Source organism: Carcharhinus amblyrhynchos, chromosome 2, assembly GCF_965287045.1.
Source record: "Carcharhinus amblyrhynchos chromosome 2, sCarAmb.v2.hapA, whole genome shotgun sequence".
NCBI classification, from domain to species: Eukaryota; Metazoa; Chordata; class Chondrichthyes; order Carcharhiniformes; family Carcharhinidae; genus Carcharhinus; species Carcharhinus amblyrhynchos.
Window position 1 is genome coordinate 79,697,031 of NC_137325.1, and position 25,399 is coordinate 79,722,429.

The window sequence follows — 25,399 nt, forward strand, 5'->3', positions numbered from 1 at the left end:
CTGCAGTCGGCAGCTTAGAAACATTTAAAACTTTGTGAATCTCAAGTTTTTCCTTCCGTAATATTTCTGTTTATATTTGTTATGGATAAAAAAAGAAACAGCCAGATAGGTTTTGATAAATGTAAAAATACCTTTTGGATTTTTGTGCTCATCAAGTTGAGGATCTCGATGTTGGGACTGGACATGCATACTCAATGTCAGTCCAGATCAGACATAATGGGGATGATTTTCCCAGCCTGCTTTGTGGCAGTGCACCGGGCCGGGAGACATAAACGGACGTCATTGGGCTTCCCGCTGGGCACTACAGCCTCTACATGTCTCCAGCCACCGGATTTCAGCTGTCGTCAGTTCCGTGCCAGAAATTGGTGCAGAACTGCTTTAAATATTTAATCCAAATTTCAGTGGGATTAACGGGCCTGGGACTGAAGTGTCTCCCCGCCCACCGACACACTGCCAGGAATGTTTCATTCCAGCAGGGTTTACAACAGCTCCCCATTAACAGGCAATGTCGGGAGAGGGATGCAGAGCAGAGTGAGTGTGACCTAATGACGGGGCGGGTCTCGGTGTCGGTCAGGAGTCCCACTGTCACTGCGCATTTGGGATTAGTGATGGGGGGAGAGCTGAACAGGGCTGGTCATCGGGGTGGGGTGGTCAGCATGCTAGGTGGGTCAGGGAGCTGGCCAGTGATTGGGGCGTGCAGGGAGGAGGGTTCAGAGAGGCACTGATTGGAGGTTGCTGTGTTGGCCAGTGATCTTGAGGCCAGCAGTAAGGTCTCCTGCATATGCGCCAATCTCCCCACTGACATCGGCGATGCATAGTGGCTCCGTTCAGCGTTACGCTGCTGGCCTGGCCAGCAGGAATACTCCCCGCCTACCGATTTTTATCGTGATTTATGTTAAGGCTGTCTGCGCTGAAAGTGGAAGATTCATTTCGAAAATCCCGCTTTAAAAAAAAGACTTACTCCAGTTTTACGCGAATTGGGCACTTCGAATTTTTTTTGGGAGAATTCCACCCAATGTGTGAGAGTTCAGAGTAAAACTCCATTTGCTCAGTTCTAATGTTGTTTTAAGTTTAAAGGAGCTTTCCTTTACCAGTGACATTTTCCATTTCGAAAGCAGTAACCTCTGATTGAGACTGCCAAATTAGAGGTAGTTTTGTGCTCTGGTCCAATAGGGATTGGGTTGATACTACCCGAGAACAGCTAACGTGGGACCCTCAGCATGAAGAGCCAGAGGAGATCTTTATCACATTAGCCAGGCCATGTTTCACACCCAGCTCCTAGAGTTTAACCAACTGTATAAATGCATCCCTGTAATTGTAACATTTTGCAGTTGCAGCTGTTTGCGAGCATCAAATTCATCTGGGTATTAACTGACAATTAATCAACAAAGTAGTGTCCTTTGTGTTGTGTTTTTAATTTATTTTTAATTCTGACCTAACATGAGATAATTGTTCCATGTGAATTTGATTCAATTAGATTTTGTTGTATCAGTTCAATATTTTCTGAGAGTTAAAATATTTCTCAGTCCTTGCAGTTATAAATATGTTAAATTAAAAGGAGTTACATTTGCAATTAGTTTACTGAAATCCTGGGTCAAGTGGCCTCCTTTAATAAAAGCTTATCTAGTCTACCAAATATTAAGATAATTCATGAATTTGTAGTTCTAAAGATTAAAAGTTATAAATGTATAACTAGTAGAGTTGGTAGATTCTTTATTTGAAAGACTATCCCTTCAGAATGAACATGTCATAAAGACTTATTTTTAAAATACAGTGAGTGATACATGACACTTGTCAAACTAGACTTTCAAGTTAAAACTCATGGGATTTGTGAATGTAAATTTAAACTAAAAATGGCACCTGTTCATCTCTATTTCTGGGCTACAGTAATAAGCAAAGATTAAAGTTCATGTCTCTGAGCAACATTCCAATGTCTACCTTTTGCTTTCTAAAACAGCCCAATCCTATAATGTTATCTTTTAAAACCTGGAATGGTTAAATTAAATGACTGTCATAGTGGAAATTATATTTTACAGGAATTGAAATATGTCTACTTCTATGTTGGGGTGAATTTTGCTGATTGAGTGGATGGCTTGATAACGGCTGCAAAAGTGGGTCAGGTAGCCAACAGGACTCCCCACCTCCACCCCGTTGCCATTGGTGTTGCTGTCCCATTTGGGATGGCCACCTGCTCTGAGAGCTGCTAGCCCAGTCAGAAATCTGGCAGGTCAGGAACCTTAGAAATGTTGCCAGGAATGGTGGCCATTGCTGAGGAAGGCTGGAGACCTGCTTCATTCAACAGGTGAAGGAAGAAGATGTTAAAACATCTGAGGCCCATTGCCGGAGGGGAAACTCTTCCAGGGAAATCACCAGGCTGCGGGAGTTAATTTGTTTCACTATATTCATTGCAACCATAATCGATTAATTGTAAAATATACCCACCATTGAAAAGCTAGTGCATTAAATTTTGCTCATTTCTATTTGAGCTTTTATTTACTGAATATTCACCATTTTACTCTTAACAATGGTTAACTCCAGATTGCTTGTCAAATTGCCTAAACATCAACCTCAAGTAAGAGCTTCTTCTGCAATACCCTATAATGTAATCCCCAAACTTAGAACTCCCTTGACATTACCTTTACCCTAAAATCCTGAACCTTCGGTTGTAAATTATCATCTATTATCTGGAAACATCCAACTTCAGAAATCTCTTTTGACTTCCCAATATTGTGTCGAACTCTAATGCAGTATTAGAAGTGACCTGAGTGGACATGTTATGGTTTGTGCTAAATTTTAAACATGTTTTAGCTGGATCTTAAATACTATATATATTTAGTTCACTTAGGACCCAACCCGCTGGCGATCAATCCTGTCTTTCTCAGCAAGCTTGTTCAAATCCTTGAGTTGAAAAAATGTCTATCCAATATGTCATCTTGACACTGCAGAGAAAAAAATTCTTTCTGGTTTTGTAGAAAAAGATTCCTAAGAATAGTAAAAAAAAGACCCATAAAATTACAAAAGATTTGCTCCACTTAAAGCTGCATTGACATAAATATTGATGTAAACTAGGCATTTATTGATGGAATAATATTTAATAGTATTTTGACTTTATTTATTATAAGTAAATCATACGTTTAAAATTGATACCTATTTAGTTAATAATATGGGGCAGCACAGTGGTTAGCACTGCTGCCTCACAGTGCCAGAGACCCAGGTCCGATTCCTGACTTGAGTCACAGTTTGTGGAGTTTGCATGTTCTCCCCATGTCTGCATGGGTTTTGGGTTTCCTCCAGGTACTCCTCTTTCCTCCCACAGTCCGAAAGACACGCTGGTTAAGTCGATGGACTTTGCTAAATTCTCCCTTAGTGTAACTGAACAGGTGCCAAAATATGATGATTAGGGGATTTTCACAGTCACTTCATTGCAGCGTTAGTGTAAGCCTACTTGTGACACTAATAAATAAACTTGTTTTTTCAAACTTAAAATACTGTTTTAGTATGTCAGTTTAATTATTTCAGTTGAATTCCTTTGGTGATCAAGTACTTAACACGGGGTACAGGCAAATATGTGAAACCTCTCTATATTCACTATGTAATGCAGCTTGTTGATCTGTTCTAAATGAATGTAAAATCTTCTATGTTTACATAAGGTGGAACTTTGATTTTAATTTATTGTCTGTCCCCCTCCCATCTCATTTTCTCTTCAGTGTATTCCATTTTTTCACGAGTCCATTCGGATCGGAATGTTTATCCATCTTCTGGAGTCCTTTTTGTCCATGTTTTGGAGAGAGAGTACTTTAAAGGGGAATTTCCTCCCTACTCGGTGAAACTTGGTAAGTGATACTCTGTTGACCTATCTCAGTTACCCTGTGCTCACAGCAGGCTTACTTAACCCTTTTTTTAAATGAGTGTTGTATGTTTTGCACATTGTTGATGCATACATTTCTGCAGTGTTGCAAGTTAGTTTTGCAAGTTCTTTGCAGGAGAGTATTTCCGGGGGTTGCGGAACTGGGTTTAGTTGTGCAGAGTATCAAGGTTTTGCAGATGCTAACCTTGGGGCAGGCAGCTACATTTTTTGTGACTGTTAATTTTGTTTGCATTGTGTATTTGTATACAAATTATGTTTAGTCTTGCCTTTTATTGATTTCTATCAGTTTGAGGACAATTAAAATCATGCCGTTTCTTAATTGAGTAAATATTCTATAATTGTGTAATTAAAGGGGGTTATTTAAGGCTGAGCTTGATAGATTTTTAATAGACAGGGGCAGACAGGAAAGTGGAGTTGAGATCATAATCAGATCAAGCATGATCTTATTGAATGGCAGAGCAGGCTTGAAGGGCTGAATGGCCTACTTCTGATCCTAAGACCTATGTTTAGGAAAATCTATATGATTGATTAATGTTCTTGGCACTGTTGTCACAATACTGTCATGTCATGATTTTGTAAAGTCTAAAGCACACTTAAGCACTAATTAGACTATTTACTGCTTAATGCTGAAACTGTGATGTAACGGATAATGCCCACTTATTCATACTTATTCCAGCCATTGTTTGGTGGTGCTGCTGCTATTTTCAATACAGGTGCTTAAGCCAGCCTCACTATGTTTCCTTACTGCATATTCGAGATATTTTCCATTCTTGTTTTCTAATATAATTATTTGAATGTTGAGATTTTGCACTTTGGGTTAATGTTACATCTATCTAATTTTTTTTTTAAATGTCCATGCTACTATTGCAACTGCTGGTTGCTATTGCATGTTTCCAAATCATCAAGATTTAAAACTTCACTTTATTTACACCTGGCCAGTGGGTGATGAACTGTAACCATGTTTATTCTGAGCTTATGAAGGAGCAAAAGGATATTATTTATTTATACTGCCACAGGATTGACATTAACAGGAACTGCTTCTGGCACAAGCAGTTCATTACTACTTGCTTATACTGAGACATCAGTAATGTCTATAATAGATCAATCAGGTACGCAGGTACTTTGGTGTTTACTGGTTCAAAAGCATTTCTTCATGGAAATACTGATGAGATCTTGCAGCTTATTCATAGGCTTTAACTATGTACCATTCCAAATATGTACAGAACTCTTTCATAAGGCTTGCTGCTTTTCCATTTGTGTGACTGATTCAGCAATTTTATTCTGGCATGTAATCTCAGTTTCTTTGTCTGCCTGAATTGCTGATGCTGCTGTCAAATTCAATGTTTTTACCTCTTCAGTTGATTTCTCATTGTCAAGATTTCCTTCTTTAAGCTCTTATTCTACTGATTCAATTTTTCACTGGACTTGTGCTTATTTTCTAGCTTCTTTTTCAACTAATGCTTCATTGTCTCATTGAGCTCTCCTTAATGTTGTCAATTTTATTCTCTAAGTTTGCTGTCAGTCAATTCATACTGTTGTTTTATGGACTTCTCTAGAGCTTTAACTCTTTTTGCTGATTCCTGTTTATATTCAATAGTTCCTAATTTCTTTTGAAGTCTTCAATTTCAGTTATGAAGAGAGGCTGCTAGGCTGGGGTTGTTTTCCTTCGTGCAGTGAAGGCTGTAGAAGGGGGACTTGATCGAGAGGTATACAAAATGACAAGGGACTTAGATAGGATAGATAGGAAAAAAAATGTTCTCCTTAGTAAAGAGGTCAATAACCAGGAGGCATGGAAATAAGGTCAGGTGCAGGGGATTTGAGGAAGTACATTTTCATCCAGAGAGTGGTGGGATTCTGGAACTTGCTGTCTGAAAGTTTGGTAGAGGCAGGAACACTCACAACATTTAAGAAGCATTTAGATGAATACTTGAAACATAATGCATCCAAGCTATGGACCAAGTGCTGGAAAATGGGATTAGAGTACGTAGGTGCTTGAAGGCTGGCTGAGAGACAATGGGTTGAAGGACCTCTTTCTGTGCAGTAAACTTCTGATTTTGTGACTCTGTGGGTTAAAAGTGCACAAATTCAGAACTATAAAAATAAATCTGCATTTGCTTATAAGTATTTTTCTAAAGTGTCTTTAATTTTTGTTCAGCTGATGCTCGAAATGATCCCATTACATTCAAGACAAATCTAAAAGGATACCCAGACAGACCTGGCTGGCTGCGATATATTCAAAGAACTCCATACAGTGACGGAGTACTTTATGGGTCACCTACCGCTGAGAACGCTGACAAGACAACAATCATTGAGGTACCAAGAAATCTGATTAGGGATGCATTATTATGCTAAATCTTCTAGATTGTGACCAAAATAAAGAATAACTATGTGTTTATTCTCACTCAATATATTCCACTTTATAAATTGCGGCAATCTGGTTATCTAGAAATATTTTTGGATTTCATCCACTGATGCCTACCATGTTAGATTGGGAAACCCACTGGAACTCGTCATGAAACTGATTCGCCTCCTGCAAATGGGATGCAGTTGATAGCTCGACCAGAATTTTGTACCCACGCTTAATTCCCTGTGACACTGGTGCAGAACATTTTTAGAACATAGAACATTTAGGCATGCAGATATCGGTACTTGCCTGAAAAATGCCTGGGGCTACGTCCAGAGCTTGGAGTGGAGGCTGCCAACAACTCTTGACCCAGGAACACCACAGCAGTGGATAGAGGGAGCAGCTGCAGGTGGATTTTCCAGATTCAGTGTCATCAAGGAAGTCCACTTCCCAGCTTGAGAATCCTCCAGGAATTCCATTTTCATTTTCAGGAAATCCATCATCTTTCTACAATAGTGGGTCAGAGATGTGGGTGCCTTTTCAGTATGGCTTCCAGATATGATGACGGATGACGTGTTGTGTGACCTGCCCTGATGGCCCAAAACACCCAGTTGCATATCTAATGAGATCAGAGCTGAAAGATATGGCTTGGTTTCCCATTGGCCTCTGCAGTAAGGAACACTCCACATTCCTGCCCCTGGGATAGGAATTGAGGCCCGATTCTCCGACCTTGCTTGCAGCTGGGATTTTCTGGTCCTGCTGCAGTGAGCAGAGATTTGGCTGAGCACCAAATTCTCTGTTCTTGCTGGCAACGGCATTGGACCGTGAATAGCCAGAGAATTCCGGCCTTAGTCTTAGAAGGAAATATTCTGCCCTTTTATGGAGGTAAACTGGGCAGCTATTTTGTACATAGTAAGATTGTAAAATAGCAATGTTGAGTTAATTTTACTGATGTTACCTGAAGGATAAGTATTAATAAGAAGGGACAGAAAACTTTCTGCTCCTCTTTAAATAGCACCTGGCATGTTTTACATCATTTCACATCAAAAAGGGTGACTTCTGCATTAATGCAGTTTACAGTCAGTGCTAAAATGCAGTGACAACTTAGCTTATTGTTGCTAGTTAGAGAGTACAATTGATCTCAACCTTTTGATTGAAGGTGAGGATGCTGTAATCAAATACTGACATTTGATTAAAATTGCTACCCCTGTCTTGTAAGAGTCTGGTCACAGTTAAGAGTGAAAGCAATGCCTATTTCTCCTCAACTATCATTAGCTAATCATCACCAGGAACACATTACATATTGTCACTTCCATTATTTAATATTCTTTTGTTGTTACTATCCACTTGTTCTCTTTTCAAGTTACCAAACCTGAATATACAGTAAATGGGCTACATTGCTTAATGATTGCAACTTTTTCACATTTTTCTCAATGTAGCTCCTGCTGTGTACTTTTCTGGATCTGGTGATGGGATGTGCGGGGTTGGGGGTATTGATGCTAGAGGATGCAGTTACACGGTGGAGCATCAGCCGCATCACTATGTAGAGTTCCTTGGTGTGATTGCACTGTGAGTCCACACATAGGTAAAATGTAGGCCTACATTTTTTTACATCATAAAATACTGATGTGGAAAAAAGGGATGGTTTAATCGTCAAACACCTTCTTTAACAGAACTGCTGATGTTCTAACACCACGTTAAGTGCACATCTGATAAATACTGGGGTATTCCAAATCCCAGAGGCTCTTAACTACATTTTGCAATTTGGTATAAAGTGATGAAAGATGTGAAGACCAGTGAAGGATGTCCCAGACATTTTTTTTAAATCATTTTAAACAAAATAAATGCTTATTGAACAGTAAAGCACACCAAGATAGTCAACTACAAATACATTTAACTGCATTAATGGTTATACACTACGTGCAGTCCCCGCAGCATGTTTTGCAGAGACAGCCTCGGTGGGGTTCCAGTTCTATGCACTCCCCATGCACCGGGCAACCTGCAGTGGGGATGCACCGTCAGTGGAGTGGAAGGTTGGTCAGCAAGAACAGCTAGAAAATTCCAGCTGGTGTCTTTAAATTTACCCGTTTCCAAATCTTTCTATTTTCCTAACCTTTGAGCTAAACCTCCCCAAACAACATCCAATAGGTTTTAAAACTAGAAGCAAAATCCAGAAATAGTTACCACCAAGGCACCTATATTTTTTGGGGCTGCACCTGGCTTAGGATAGAGATGATTGGCTTCTCGAACAGACTTTCTCCAGGCACAGCTTGTTGGGAGTTGACATAGATTTCTGCTGTGGGCTGCGGTCTTAAAACAACTTCTTTGCACAGGGTGAACTTCCATCTGATGCACTGTTTTTCCTTTTGATCTTCCCTTATCTAAAAAAAACTCACAGAAATTGCTCTTATTACACAAGTTCACCTTTTAGAATGCAAATCTGAAATTCACCCACATCTTTTGAACTTTTACCACCTTTATTTGAACTTTTGACAAGCTATACTCCATTGTCAGCCACTTGCTTTAGATAAACATGTTTATATTGCTGCTAAACTAATCAGCATATTAAAACCCTAACAAAAACAAAAAGTGCTGGAAAATTTCAGCAGGTCTGACAGCATCTGTGGAGAGAGGATAGAGCTAACATTTCGTGTCAGGATGTTTTGGTTCAGACTCCAGTATCCACAGTATTTTGCCTTTATATTAAAATGCCAGTTTCATCAATCTGGCCAACCTGTCTTGACAATTTTCCTTTTAACAAAATGTGCTGTCCTTGAAACAAAACATGTTCCAAATTATAGAATTCTATGTTCTTTCGCTTTATCGTGATTTCCTAACAACATGGGCTGCAATGGTTTGTGAAAAATGTTTACCATCACCTTCTCAAAGGCAATTAGGGGACAACAAATGCTGCCATTGTTATATCCCATCGAGTTATTAAAACAAAAACAGTGATAAAAGCGGGTAACATTAGCAAGAGGTGTAGAAGACACATAATAGAAGACAGATGAAGCATCAGAATATGTGAATAGCTAAAAGGATGAGTGATAGGCAGATGAAGGGGAAGCATGGTAAAATGGAAAAGCACACAGGGTTCAGGAATTTGGTAGAAGGGTAAAGGAAATGGTTATCATAGATGTAGACCACCCTACAGCAGTGTCCCCATTCTGAGCACCAGCTGGCTGGAGACAATACACATTTCTTTAATCTGTGCTTAACCCTCTCTTACCTTAAAGACTTGATCACCTGTAAAGACTCACATTCCAATCATTATCTTGTAAATTGAGTGTCTATATATGCCCTGTTTGTGAACTCCCACTCACCTGATGAAGGGGCAGTGGTCCGAAAGCTTGTGGCTTATGCTACCAAATAAATGTCTTGGACTTTAACCTGGTGTTGTGAGACTTCTTATTACATTAAGTAGCACATAGTTTAACTTGTGTTGATTAGTAAATCTATTGCCACTCAATCACACTCTGTACCTGTATGGTCCTTAATCAATCACAAAGGAGAATCTAATTGGACGATCAAGCACTTCATCTTTTATCCTCTTAACTGATGGTTTATCCTTTTGGGATATCCCATCTCCCCTGCATTAGTCTGATGTCATAACCTCTTTACATTTCAGTCCACAGGTGCTCACAGGATTTCCCTGTTGGTCTTAACAATCTCTGCAAAAGATTCTAAAGGTTACAATTCTGCATAGCATTTCAAAGCATTTCCTAGTGCAACAAATCATAAACATTTCACAAGATATGTAACCACATTCACTTTTCCAAGGCATTGATAGTTAATTTGCTTTTCAACATAATGACTTGTTCTTTAAACTTCAATATAATATAAACTACAATACACTGTAATTGCTATTTCAGCATAAGGTGTCAGACAGACCGTATTTAAATTTTCAAATGCTTTTGGCCTTGCCACAGCTTGCTTAACCATATTTTTTAGCAATCATTTATAAATTTTTTAATAGAATCCTACTGTGCAGAAGGAGGCCATTTGGCCTATCGACTGTACCAACCACAATCCCACCTAGGCCCTATCCCCATGTATTTATCCTATTTGGTCCCCCTGACGTTAAGAGGCAATTTAGCTTGGCCAGTCTACCTAAACGTACAGCTTTGGAGTGTGGGAGGAAACCGGAGCACAGAGAGGAAACCCACACAGACATGGGGAGAATGTGTAAACTCCACTCAGACAGTGACCCAAGCCGAGAATTGAACTCAGGTCCCAGGTGCTGTGAGGCAGCATTGCTAACTACTGTGCCACCCCAAATATCTTGACGTTTTACAGACAAGATTAACTGTCATGGTTTATAATTTGGCCTTGGCCTAAAAAGGCATTTAATATCATAGATCATTAAAAAACTATAAAAGGATTTTCGGTGTAGAGGAGATTGAAGAATATGCTGTAGATGTCGTATCCAACATTGGAGGAAAAATGCATGTAAATTGCTGGCTCACTTGTAGGGGTGCTTGATGCTGTGCTGTGGGACTGGCCATTATGGGGGGGGGTTTGGGTTCTGCTGACCTGCCCCTCACTCCACCCCACCCCCTGACAAGAAGAAAAAAGCTTTTTAATAAGTGTGCCCTGCTGCGATACTATTGCTGGGTTCAGACTTCTACCCCAACAACTCTGGCGGTCCCAGCAGACCAGAGCAGTAGTGGGTGCTGCTGGGACCAAATACAGGCGCACAGAGATCGCCTGTGATGCCTGAAGTGAAGCAAATTGCAGGGTTTCAGGGCAGGAAGGGATCACGTACCCTAGAGAAAGAGAGACAGAGACAGTGGGGTGGACAGTTTTGAAGGGCAGGTGAGAGGGAACAAAACGGTGGGTGACATCTTGGGGCTTGCCCCAATGTGCACAGCGGATCCCTCTATTGATGACCCTCCCTCTTCCTTCCCTGCCTTTTCAAAAAAAAGTTTTGTAAACAGCCTTTGCACTCTGACTTGCCTGCCACCGCCAGCGTTTATGGCAGTGGAGGTGGATTTGTGCCCTTGATTGTCATTTAATTGGGAAGCTAAGGCCCTTGATGGAAGGGTGAGTGGGCTAGTGGGTGATAAAGAGCTGAAACTGACTCCATCATTAATGTAACAGCAAAACAGGTAAAGGAGAGAGGGCCTAACCACCACTGGAGCAAAGAATGTTCAACGTATCCTACAAACGTAGAAGTGCTGCTTAACCAGTGTAGGTTGCTATGGCGACCCCTTTTGTTTTGAGGGACTGGATTTAAAAGAAAGGTCATTCAATATGATGTGGGTGGAGATGACTGAGGACCAGTTGGACCACTATTTGCAGAAGTGTAGAGTTTCGGACTGTCCGGGTTGACGAATGGAGAATCTAGGGACATGGCGAATGAAAGTGCGTTAGTGTTAAAAAGGAAGGAATCTGTTAAACTGCCAAACGATATCAAAAATATTGTAATGTAAATGGGTGAATTCAAGGAAGGAAGATGTAGTTGAGATAAGGGGAGTTTATTCAGTAAGGCAGGCTGAAATAATCTGATCGTGCTCAGACCATCTCCATGAATTCTTTTCCCACAACATTGTTAATTGTGCTACTTCCCTTTTCCCTGATTCTGAAAATGTTATTTATGTTTGCTTCAGATTATCATCCCTTATTTACATTTACATCATCCATCTCTAACTCTTGTCTGGCTAGAATTCTGTAATTTAACTAATTGGATTTATTTGTAGTAACTGTGCAGATAATTGAAATACATTGTACAACATTATCTTTCTCAAATACTTGAGAAGGGAAATTTCAAAATATTGCTTAAACTTCATCATAATGGCACAGTTCCAGTTGCAGTCCTTGGAAGCCTACATTTCAGAGCTGGAATGGTGGCTGGGGACACTATGGAGCATCTGCGAGGCAGAGAGTATTGTGGAAAGCACATATAGAGAGGTGGTTGCTCCACAGGTTCAGATTCCACAGGCAGGAAAGGAATGGGTGACCACCAGGCAGAGCAAGAGAGATAGACAGTGCAGGAATCTCCTGTGGTTATTCCCCTGCAAAACAGATATACCATTTTGGATACTACTGAGGGGAATGACCTTTCAGAGGAAAACAGCAACAGCCAAATCCGTTGCACCATGGTTGGTTCTGCTGTAGATGGCAGGAGTAAGAAGTGTGGAAATGCAGTTGTTATAGGGGGTTCAATTGTAAGGGGAATAGATAAGTGTTTCTGTGGCCGCATGGCGACAAGCACTGCTGCTTCACAGTATCAGGGACATGGATTTAATTTCCACTGTGGGTGACCATGTGGAGTTTGCACATTCTCCCTCTGTCTGCATGGGTTTCCTCCGGGTGCTCCAGTTTCCTTCCACATTCCAAAGATGTGCTGGTTAGGTGAATTGGCCATGATAAAATTGTCCCTTAGTGTCAGGGGGATTAGCGGGGTAAATACAGATAGAGCCTGGGTGGGATTATTGGTGCAGGCTTGATGGACTGATAGGCCTCTTTCTGCACTGTAGGGATTCTATGACTCCAAGATGGTGTGTTGGCTCCCTGGACCTAGGGTCAAAGATGTCTCAGAGTGGCTGCAGGACATTCTGAAGGGAGAAGGCAAACAGCCAGTGATCGTAATTTTGCATTTCTGTTTGAGAAAAGATGTGATTGCAGTATAAGAAGAATGTAATTGCGCTGGAGGACGGGTGCAGAGGAGATTCACTAGGATGCTGCATGGGATGGAACATTTTAAGTTATGAAGAGGTTGGGTAGGCTTGGGTTGTCTTCGTTGGAGCAAAGAAGACTGAGGGGCGACCTGATCGAGGTGTACAAGATTATGAAGGACATTGACAGAGTTGATCAGGTGCCCCTTAGTTGAAGGGTTAGTCATGAGAGGGTGTAGGATCAAGATAAGGCGCAGGAGGTTTAGGGAGGATGTGAGGAAAAACTTGTTTACCTAGCGGGTGATCTGGAATGTGCTGCCCGGGAGGGTGTTAGAGGCAGGTTGCCTCACATCCTTCACAATGTACCTGGATGAGCACTTCGCACATCATAACATTCAGGACCATAGGCCATGTGCAGGTAAATGGGATTAGCTGGGAGTTCAGGTGTTTCTCATGCGTCAGTTCAGGTGAAGGACCTCTTCTGCACTGTCTGATTTGAGATTTAATAACTGCATTTCTAAAAATTTCCATTTATTATAGGCAGTATAGCAGTTAATTATAGAATTTACACATTAATAGTGTAGCATTTTACATATTGCCATAGGTATATATTAACTTTTCATTGACTGATTTATTTTTGAATTGTTGATTTGCTGTTTCTTTTCTCCTTTGTCAGATCACTGCGTATAATAGACGAACGTATGAAACTGCAAGGCATACATTAGTTGTGAACATTATGGCTTCAGATGGTGAGGAGCTGTATCTTTTTTTAACCTGTTTGCTGTTTTACATAGTGTGGATGTGTCTTTGGAATAGAAATAAAAATAGTACTCAGAAAACATCAGTGTTTTTAAAAAGAGACAAGTTAAAATTTTGGGTGAAGAAATTTCATACAGTTTTCTCCATGTGCGTTTGCAGCAACTGTAAGAACCAGCTTTGAGTATGTCTGTTCTTAAAGTTGTTTCTGGCCAAATTTCATTGTGGAGTCATTACAAATAAATCTTTCAAAATGACCTACTGCTCACAAGGCCACTTTCAAAACATCATTATTGAAGGAAATCGGCTTAAAAAAATGAACTTGCATCTTTGTCTGAGAAAGTGAAAAATTAGTTGTATCAGGAATTAAAGAAATTGAGAGGAACAGAGAGAAACAAACGGCGAATATAGACCAGTATCAAGTATTTTGTGGCATATTTACTCTGTGTGCAACGTGTAACAAGAATCGGTCTTTGAGGTTTATGAATAATAAAATGCAAACAAAACAGAACTAGGACCAATATCCTTGGGGAGTGCTCAATGGTGCTACTGGGAGAGATTAATCTAGCTTAGTTTGGGTTGGAAATCAGGATTAGCAAAAATCTGGTCATATTTCATATGTTTTAGAATAGAACTTTTAGTTTTAGAAATGAAAGCTTTAACTGTAGAAAATGGGGACATTTGTTTAAGAAACTGATAAACGATCCTGAAGTAAATGCAAGGTTAGAGTTTAATGCATTTTAAATTGGGGCCATGTTGATTTAAGAGGTTAGCAGGCAGAAGCTGGGCTTGCTTAGCTAAAGAACTGGTGACATGGGATGGAACTTATCCATTTATGTACAGAGTGTCGCAGCGGGAGGGAACATTGATATTGAAGCCGCTGGTTCCACAGATGGCTTTCTCTGCCATGTAATGCTTGCAACCGGGGGGGGGGGAAAAAATTGGAAGAGGCATGACCCATGACCTCATGCTGTAAGTCAGAGCCCACCCCACAAACAACATTGTTTTTTAAAGATAGGTGTGCATTTTTTAAAGGCTGCCCTGATACAAAATGTAAAACTAGAACAACCCCTCCCCCACCCACAGAGTGCCAGGGCTATACTCGGATAGTGCCAGCGTACTGTCCAGGCATGACTCTCTTCCTCCCTGCACGATGCACTCCATCAGGCCTGCAAGCCGTGGGAAGGCCAATTGTAATTGAGCACACAATGTGAATGGATAATGTAATGGGGTTGACAGGAGGGAGTGGGGGGAACGATTGCGACAGGACATCTCGCTGACATTTAACGTGATTTGGGCCCCTTGTGAGATTTTGCGCTCTATTTGCCATCTAATTTGAAAGGAAGTGCAAAATCCTGGCCATGATATTTGCAATAATTCCAGTGAAGGATAAATTTGTGGTTGCGCAGAATTAATGAAAGCTTTGAATTAAAAGGTGGCTGATTTTGCATGATGCAGCCTACGATTAGGAACTGGCATTCAGTATAAGATAGAATTGGAAAAGGGAAAAAGGACTGGATGATTCACTTAGCTAGAAGCTAAAGGAAAAAATCTACAGTAATCCTCAATAATAAGGCTGTTAACCTTGCATTTGGAATTCTGGAAGGTATTGGCTTGGTTGCACTTTGAAACCATAGCAGTGGGCTGTTGGAAACCAGAGGTTTTTTATCTGATGTTTAGAGCCACTGCACAGTTGGGGAATTCAGAGTCATGAGGTCAATAAAGAAGTCAAAGGTCACTTAGCCAAAAGCTAATGGAAGGACCCCCATAAAATCTTGTACCATGACAAATAGTTAAATATTACAGGAGAAATCAGTGAGTTTTGGACTTTTTGTTCAGTTCCAGGGATAAAGTGAATGAAACTTCAAGATGTCATAAGATAAGGGAAGTTTATAAAGGCGTCTACAACTGCAACACCATTTGCCAAATATTTTTATGGTTCATAATATAGTAATCTGTGCATCCATTATTTTCAATCCTTGCAATCTCGTTGTATAAAGATTACCCTTTGCCCTACCAAGCGGAGTTCTTTGTGAAGAACATGAATGTGGAAGAGATGTTGGCAAGTGAGGTTATTGGTGATTTCCTGGGAGCAGTGAAGAATGTTTGGCAGCCTGATCGTCTCAATGCCATCAACATCACCTCAGCGCTTGACCGGGGTGGGAGAGTGCCTCTTCCCATCAATAATATGAAAGAAGGGTGAGTTTAATTTTTCAGAAACAAAAAACAATTTTTTTAGATTTGCACCAGATTCTTTCTGTTTAAGTTGTTTCTTTCACCTGTCCAGATCTCTGCACCTAAAGACTGCAGGTAGCTTGCCTCCTAAAGAGCTCAATTACTGCCAGGTTTGACATGAACAAAAATGGCATGGGTGGATTTGTGTTTGAATCCTTTTCTCGAGGTCCTGGTAGAACAGTACACCTGGCTATTCTTTTCCAGGCATGGGATGAGAAAACTCTTTGGGTGTTTTCTGCCCCAGTTACATCTCCTCAGATGCAGAGTTCGGTTTTGGGATGGGTGAAGGCTCTATCCCAAGCAAGGTCTTTGAGAATATGTCTGGTGTCTGCTATGTCACGAGTCCAACTTAATTCTCTTCCCTTCCACCACATGCCTGCCAAATCCCAAGGTCTGTGGATTTTGTGGTATTTTTATCAGGAAATTATGGAAAAATCACTTTAAATGAAGTGGTACCTACAACGCAAATCAAATGCAATGTGATCAGGATCAGTGTAGATTGTGTAAGAGAAATGGAGGTGATGTTTCCATTTACTCCCTTCCCTTAGGCTCCTATTTATTGACTTCAGCTCGGCCTTTAACAAAAGTAAAGCTAAAGTTTATTTATTAGAGACAAGTAAGGCTTACGTTAACACTGCAACGAAGTTACTGTGAAATTCCCCTAATCGCCACACTCTGGTATCTGTTCGGGTCAAAGCACCAAACCAGCATGTCTTTCAGACTGTGGGAGGAAACCAGAGCACCCAGAAGAAACCCATGCAAACATGGGGAGAACGTGCAAACTTCACACAGACAGTGACTCAAGCTGGGAATTGAACCTGGACCCCTGGCGCTGTGATGCAGCAGTGCTAACCACTGTAAGAACATAAGAAATAGGAGCAGGAGTAGGCCAACTAGCCCTTCGAGCCTGCTCCGCCATTCAATAAGATCATGGCTGATCTGTCGTGGCTCAGTTCCACATTCCCGCCCTCTCCCCATAACCCTTAATCCCCTCTCTCATCAAAAACCCATCAACCCGCGTCTTAAAAATATTTAGCGAGGCAGCCTCCACCACTTCAACGGGCAGAGAATTCCAGAGATTCACCACCCTTTGAGTGAAGAAGTTCCTCCTCAACTCTGTTCTAAACCGCCCCCCCTTTATCTTGAGGCTGTGCCCCCTAGTCCTACTATCCTTTCTGAGTGGGAAGAGCCTCTCCACCTCTATCTTATCCATCCCATTCATCATCTTATATGTCTCAATGAGATCTCCCCTCATTCTTCTAAACGCTAACGAGTACAAGCCTAATCTATTCAGCCTCTCCTCATAGCTCAACCCCCTCAACTCCGGCATCAGCCTAGTAAACCTCCTCTGCACTCCCTCCAAGGCCAAAATATCCTTGCGTAAGTACGGCGCCCAAAACTGCGCACAGTACTCCAGCTGCGGCCTCACCAATGCCCTATACAGCCGCAGCAAGACCTCCCTACTTTTATATTCAATCCCCCTCGCTATGAAGGCCAGCATCCCATTCGCCTTCCTGACCACCTGCTGCACCTGCAAGCTGGGTTTTTGCGACTCATGCACAAGGACCCCGAGGTCCCTCTGCACCGTCGCCTGCTGTAGTTTTTCTCCACGCAAGTAATAATCCTTCCTACCATTATTCCTACCAAAGTGGACCACCTCGCACTTGCCAACATTAAATTCCATTTGCCATTTCCTGGCCCATTCGCCCAGCCTATCTAGATCCTTCTGTAGACTCTCCCCACCCTCCGCACAATTTGCCTTTCCACCAATTTTGGTGTCATCAGCAAATTTCGACACCCTACACTCGGTTCCCTCCTCCAGATCATCTATATAAATGGTAAATAGCTGAGGCCCCAGCACCGACCCCGGGGCACTCCACTAGTCACCATCCGCCAATCCGAATAGCACCCATTGACCCCCACTCTCTGCCTCCTATTTGACAACCAATCCTCTATCCACGCTAACACCCTACCCCCAACTCCATGCCCCCTGACCTTCTGCAATAACCTCTTGTGAGGTACCTTGTCAAACGCCTTCTGAAAATCCAGAAAGACCACATCCACCGGCTCTCCTCTATCCACCGCCCTAGACACATCCTCATAGAACTCCAGTAAATTTGTCAGACACGACTTCCCTTTAACGAAACCGTGCTGCGTCTGCACTTTCAAGCAGTTCCCCTCAAGATGCCTCGCTATTTCCTCCTTGATGACGGATTCTAACATTTTACCTACAAGAGACGTTAAACTAACAGGCCTATAATTCCCCGCCTTTTGCCTGGCACCCTTCTTAAACAACGGCATAACATTAGCCGTTTTCCAATCTTCCGGCACTTCCCCGGAATCCAGCGATGCCTGGAAAATAACCACCAAGGCATCCACTATCACCTCCGCCATTTCTTTCAGGACCCTCGGATGCATTCCATCTGGTCCTGGGGACTTGTCCACAATCACCCCCTCCAGTCTGTCGAGCACCACCTCTCTAGTAACAGTAATGTCATCGAGACCCTCCAGTCCTACCATCTTTCCATCTCTAACATCCGGCAAATTATTCACGTCCTCCTCCGTGAAGACCGAAACAAAAAAGTTGTTCAAGACCTCAGCCATATCCCCATCCCCTACCACTAAGTCCCCCTTCTCATCCTCTAAGGGACCAACGTTCACCCTAGCCAGCCTCTTCCTTTTTATATATTTATGAAAACTCTTGCTATCCTTTTTTATATTAAGCGCTAGCCCAGCTTCATAGTTTCTCCTACCCTTCTTTATCAACTTCTTTGTCAATCTTTGTTGACATTTAAACCTCTCCCAATCCTCTTCTCGCCCACTACTCTTAGCTACTCTAAACGCCTCTGCTTTTAATTTAACAGGACAGTGTGTCGCTCATGTTTCATACGCCATTATTCCTACGAAACTCATCTCCAAACTCCATGGCTTGGGCCTTGTCTCGTCCCTCTGCGACTGGATCCTGAACTTCCCAACCCACAATCAGTAAGGATAGGCAACAGCACCTCCTCCATGATCATCCTCAATACCGGTGCCCCTCAAGGCTGTATTCTGAGCCCACTACTATACTCCTTATACACCTATGTTTGTGTGCCAAATTCCCCTCCAGTCTGATTTTCAGGTTTGCTGACAACAGTGCCGTAGTGGGTTGGATCTCGAACGATGACGAGACAGACTATAGGAATGAGATAGAGAATCTGGTGAACTGGTGCGGCTACAATAATCTCTCCCTCAATGCCAACAAAACGAAGGAGATTGTCATTGACTTCAGGAAGCATAGAGAAGAATGTGCCCTTGTCTATATCTATGGGGATGAAGTAGAAAGGGTTGAGACCTTCTGTCCTGACCCCCCCCATGCCGACACTATAGTTAAGAAAGCCCACCAACGCCTCTACTTTCACAGAAGACTAAGGAAATTTGGCATGTCAGCTGCGACTCTCACCAACTGTTACAGAAGCACCATAGAAAGCATTCTTTCTGGTTGTATCACAGTTTAGTATGATTCCTCCTCTGCCCAAGACCGCAAGAAATTACAAACGATTGTGAATGTAGCCCAATCCATCACGCAAACCAGCCTCCCATCCATTGACTCTGTCTGCACTTCCCACTGCCTCAGCAAAGCAGCCAGCATAATTAAGGACCCCACACACCCTGAACATTCTCTCTTCCACCTTCTTCTGTTGGGAAAAAGATACAAAAGTCTGAGGTCACCTACCAGCCAATTTGAGAACAGCGTCTTCCCTGCTGCTGTCAGACTTTTGAATGGACTTAACCTTGCATTAAGTTGATCTTTCCCTACACCCTAGCCATGACTGTAACACTATATTCTGCACTCTCTTGTTTCCTCCTTTATGAAGGATATGCTCTGTATAGCGCGGAACAAACTATATTTTTCATTGTATGCCAATACATGTCACAATAATAAATCAAATCAAATCAAATCATCCCCATCACAACCAAGATTTTCTCTTGTCATGAGACAATGGATTAAATTACACTTGAAAACTGATGGGGGAATCATGATGCACAGTTAATCCTCACCCATTGCTTGTGATATAGGTAGCATGTGGTTTCATGCTGATTACACGTTTCACTTATTTCATCATCCAACCAATACCAGTGCCTTTAATTGGATGGATGCAGCAGTAGAGGCTAAATATCAGGATTAACTCCTCAGATTTGACGCTATTACATGCTACTGAAAGCTAGTCTGTAGTTACTTAAAGGGAAGGTTTGTTGTTGAACAGGAGTGGTGTTGGCAGTTGTGTAGGAAGTGACTCTGATCTGTGAGACATTGAAAAATGATACAGGATGGGAGAACACAGGCACCAAAGGATTTTGGACTCTTCACTGGAGGTGTTGGTGGAAGAGGTGGAAAGGCAGAACGATGTCCAGTATCCGCAGAGAGCCGTAAGACCCTCCAGCCTCCTGCCCAGAAGGCATTGGGCACAGATAACCTTGGAAGTCAGAGCTAGGAGTTGAACCAGAGTCAGAAGTTGAGCCCAAGGATCTGGATGCAGTGCTGCAAGAAGGTCAGTGACATCTCAGAAGTGGTCATGAATGCATCTTCCAAAACTATATCCGACCAGCTGCAGCACTGCTTAATTCACCACAACCCAATCATTCATCTAGGAGCAATCACATTCATGAGGACTCATGTTTGAGATTCATATTCATTCCACTGTATCCTCACACACTTGGCATTGCTGCACACCTCACACCCACCTTGCAAAGGCTGTTCCTCATAATATCACATCACCAAACAGACTACACTACACTCAAACACAATTCCCTCTCTATTGCAGAAAGCGTGGCGCGTGATCGGTGAGAGCAAAAGGTAACTGGGGAGACAGGCATGCCTGCATGCTCAAAATCCTTTTGGAGGGGACCCTGATTGCCATTACTAGGAAGGGCCATTACTGCAGTCTTGACCAGTGAAGCTGAAATCATCAAAGATAATAGTACATCTAAATCATCTTCTCACATCCTATATCCCTCTCATTCTCTTCTGATGTGGTGTAAGTGTGCACCTCTTTCTTCCCCACCCCTCACCCATTGTTCTTACACCACAACTTTATCCTTATTTCCTCTTGATTTTCAGATAACGAAGTGTCAGACAGAGAAGAAACAGCAAGAAGATCATGACAATGAAGACACTGAATTTCAATCAATTTAACGTGTGCAGCCACCAGCTAAGATACATTGCGTATGATTTAGAGATGGGGTCTGCACTGAGCACAAGTGGGTTACTGCCAGGATAGGTTGGGGGAAAGGATAATGCAGGCACCAAACTTGCCAGAGGATGATGTTGCACACTAATTTTGATGAAGACTTTGGTGGGGCAGCCTACAGAAGAAAACTGATTGATGTGCACAGTGAGATAATGCTTAGCTGCAGTGGCACACCTGCCAGAAAGCTGGTGCTCATTGTCAAAGTGCATGAAAAAGTCTGGCACAGGTATTTGTGCAATGCTTGGTGTCTGTCTTTTCTGCTGTGGAAGGAGTGGCCAACACCACTTGCACATTTGTGGTTTCAATCACGATTCAGATGGGTAATGAACAAGCAGCAGCCATCCACTATGTGGGTGCTGCAGAGGAATCTCAGATTACTGCCATTGTGGCCGTGGATTACTGTGCGCAAAACACCTTTCTGGATGTGATGACAATCCAGCAATCTGTCTTCCATTCGACTCATTGAGATGCCGTCCCAGGAGAGTGACAGTGGCTCCATATTATAGGGATTAGAATCCTAACTCCTTTTTGATGCAATCCCCGATCAGTTGTACCTCTTGGATGATTCCTTTCAACTTTAGATTGTGAAAGACAAGTTTTAAAGTTGCTAAATGAATCAAAAGACTGATCTGTCCATTTTCAAAGGAAAGGGACACCCAAGTGTGGATCTCACTTATTGCTGTAGAAAGAAGCAAGTCCCTTCAATGGGAGACCTGTGTTCAGGCAGTGTGATCTGGATTTAAACTTTAAAAATAAATGACCATTTGGAGTTTTTTTTTAAACTTTCATAACTTTTTTTTAAACCTTATAACCTCTCATAATGGCTGGGTTTCTTTACACGGATCTTGCACAATGTATTGTGCTGCCTCAGGAAGGTAGTATGTGTGCTTGAATCCCTTCCACTCAGCCACTTACCCTTTTTGTTGCTCCTAGTCAGCCAGTCAGTCTGTCTGTTGGTCACCCATGCTGCAGTGGTATTGTCAAGTGATTGGTTGGATTTTTGTGCAGTATGGCATGATTTTATTTATAAATTTGCTTTGATCATTTATTTTGATTTGACTTTTATTTATGCATTGAGGTTAAGTGGCCTCTAGTGGTTGGTGACAGAGGGAAAGTAAGTGTGGAATAATTGGTGAATGAGAAATTGGCTTTTGGTTACTGGCATCACATTTGGATGAGTTCTTCACAGACAGGGCTATCTAGATTGTCATATCTCTCCATCTTCCTTGTTTTTGTAATGTTGCACCTCTTGCACTTCTTGTACTTGTCCTCACAGGTTAGATGCTGACAGAATTGACATGTGGTCCCTGCAAAGCTGTGTGTCTGCACCATGGGAAACTGGAAATCCATATGCTTGCACTGTTTGTTTCTCTCAGATAAGCAACAATGAAATGTAGTTAACTCTGCTCTTGACTAGAGAACCTCATAGAACCTTACATAACAGTGAGAGGCAAACTGCGAGATGTTTTTAAAGAGTGCCTCGATCACCAACTTAAATGAAAATCCCCCTTTCCCTATCAAGGCAGCCCCTCACAATGATGACAACATTGAATCATTTCACCATCCCTTTGCAGGCATCGGGGTTCTCCCATCTTCCTTCCACCCCCTCGGGGCTCTCCGATGGGTCTTGTGAGACTGCTCACTGCTGGCCCTGCCACCCTAGCACAGCCTGGCCATGTCCCTCACCACCCAGGGGCTACCGCTAACTCCACACCACTGGTGTGGTCATCATGATTGGTTTTTGATTTTGGAAGCCAGTAGTGATTTGCGCCAACGTGACGTCACATCGACTGAGGGGTAAGGTGTTGGTGGATGTTACACCATCAAGGCCGGTAAGTAGATGTAATTTATTGAAATGCATAGAAGTCAGGTTCATGCCCTTTCTTGCTGTAGATATAATCATGGGGTTGGGGATTGGGGGAGGGGACAGATCTCACCTGCACAAATCCTGTTTTTGGTTGTTTGTGAGATTTAGAGGCCATTGCAGGATTTGCACCTGCGATTAACAGGGCTGTTAAATCACGGCCTTTGTTTGCAAGTTATCCTTGCCAGCTCTGATGTTGCAGTTAGAGCTGCTGGATGCAGATTTCAGTGAGGACGTCCTTCAATGAAGCTCTGGGATCTTGCATGGTTTCTTCACTGAGCTTCAGTTTGGAAAATTACCACTGAACTCTGTGGCAGATATGGCTTCCAGCTTTCAGCCCCTCTTTTCCCTTCACACCCCCTGCCTCCCTCCCCCAACCCGTCTTTCACTCCCCCTGTCTTTCAGCAGCAGGTCCTGATCTATACTCTTATTTGTTCTCTGTCCTGTTGTATTCCATACTTCTGTAACATTCAATATTTTGCCACTAAAACCTGCATCAGGAAGGCATCACGTCACATTTCACTACAAATCAGTGCATTTGCTGTGCTATTTTAGAGGCCTATAGGCTAAAAAAGGACACAAACAATCCCAATTTCTTGTCCAAAATATGTCAGACGAGTGGGAAGAGCATTTGTTGTTATGCATAAGGTATCACCTTTCTGGCTGAACTAGCAAATCTTTTCCTGTTTGTTATTTTCATAAAATAATATAGCTCGGCACAACATCAAGGGCTGAAGGGCCTTTACTGTGCTGTACTGTCCTATGTTCTATAAAATCCAAATGTTATGTGAAATTGAAATGAAATCTGAAATTCAAGGTGCAGATGCACTTGATGATACCTCTCTCTGGATGATGGTACAGTACATGGATTTTCAGGTTGTTGGAATTCTTCCTCTGCAGAGTTTATGTTATGGTGGGTACGGATGTGACTTTCTCATCATGTCTCAGAGAGGTGGAAACTCCACAGAATCAACTGAAATGCAGTCAGGAGATGGAACCAAGCATAAGCTGTGACAAGAAATTCAGGGCCCAGTTTGATATTGACTGGTGTAAACTGTCTTTGGTAAGTCAGACACTATCCACTTGTGGTTATATAAGCCTTTCTGCATTTCTCTTTTGGAAGGGATCACATATATTTTGATGTTCTAGCCATTCACGCTATATGTTTGGATTATTACATAATATTTCCAGCACAGTGGTTAGCACTGCTGCCTCTCAGCGCCGGGGACCCGGATTTGAATCCCAGTTTGGTTACTCTGTGCAGAGCTTGTCCCCATGTCTGTGTGGATTTTCTCCCACAGTCCAAACGATGTGCTGGTTAGGTCCATTGGCCATGCTAAATTCTCCCTCAGTGTACCCGAACAGGCGCCAGAGTGTGGCGACTAGGGGATTTACATAGTAACTTGATTGCAGCATTAATGTAAGCCGACTTGTGACACTAATAAGTAAACTTCTGGAGTGGCACAGTGGCCAGCTCTGCTGCCTCACAGTGCCAGGGACCCAGATTCAATTCCAGCCTTGAGTCACTGTCTGTGTGGAGTCTGCATGTTCTCCTGTGTCTGCAGGAGTTTCCTTGGGGTGCTCTGGTTTCCTCCCACTGTCCAAAGATGTGTGGGTTAGGTTGATTGGCCATGCTAAATTAAAACGACCTTAGTGTCAGGGGTTTAGCAGGGTAAATATATGGGGTTAGATAATAGGACCTGGGTGGGATTGTGGGTGGTGCATACTTGATGCGCTGAATAGCCTCCGTTTGCACTATAGGGATTCTATGACTCATATAAACAAGCTGTTCGGATCAATTGATCTGTGCCAATGCTTATGTTCCACACGAGCCTCCTGCCACCCTTCTTCATCTAAACTCATCAACATATCCTTTATTCCTTATTCTTTCATGTGTTTCTCTAGATTCCCCTTAAATGTATCTATGCTATCCACTGCAACTGCTTCTTGAGTTAGTGAGTTTAGTAAAGACATTTCTCTTGAATTCCCTATTCATTATAAATTCAGTACCTTATATTTAGGGGCCCTATAGTTTTGGTCTGTCCTATGAGTGCAAATGTTTTCTCCATGTCTACCCCATAAAACCCTTTCATAATCTTGAAGACGTAGAAACATAGAAAATAAGAACAGGAGTAAACCATTTATCCTTTAGAACCTGCTCCACCATTCAGTATGACCATGGCTGATCCCTTCAACATCATACTCCTGCATTCTCCCCATTCCCCTTGACACCTTTAGAGTTTAAAATATATCCATTTCCTCCTTATCTGTATTCAGTGACTTGGCTTTCAGTGCCTTCTGTGATAGAGAATCCCACAGGTTCACCACCCTCTAAGCGAAGAAAAATTCTCCAAATTCCAGTTCTATATGGTCTGTATCCTGAGACACCCCCTGCCAGAGGAAACAACATCCCTCTATCCAGTCTGTCCAGCCCTGTCTGAATCTCATGTTTCAATTAGATTCCCTCTCATTCTTCTAACTTCC

General features: G+C 42.2%; 1 protein-coding gene across 6 annotated transcripts in view; it reads left to right on the forward strand.

The window, feature by feature from the left end:
• sgce (sarcoglycan, epsilon) overlaps window positions 1-25,399 on the forward strand; it is a 61,007-nt gene that overhangs the window by 9,911 nt on the left and 25,697 nt on the right. For 3 of the 6 annotated variants that reach the window (XM_080207872.1, XM_080207887.1, XM_080207880.1), the window contains exons 1-6: window positions 300-531; window positions 3,708-3,833; window positions 6,024-6,181; window positions 13,506-13,578; window positions 15,586-15,784; window positions 23,816-23,978. In XM_080207872.1, coding sequence (XP_080063998.1) covers window positions 315-531; window positions 3,708-3,833; window positions 6,024-6,181; window positions 13,506-13,578; window positions 15,586-15,784; window positions 23,816-23,978 — 936 coding nt within the window. In that variant the 5' untranslated portion in view covers window positions 300-314. Of the gene's footprint in view, window positions 1-299; window positions 532-3,707; window positions 3,834-6,023; window positions 6,182-13,505; window positions 13,579-15,585; window positions 15,785-23,815; window positions 23,979-25,399 lie in introns of those variants that run through there. The other 3 variants (XM_080207894.1, XM_080207902.1, XM_080207910.1) reach the window with 1 other exon arrangement.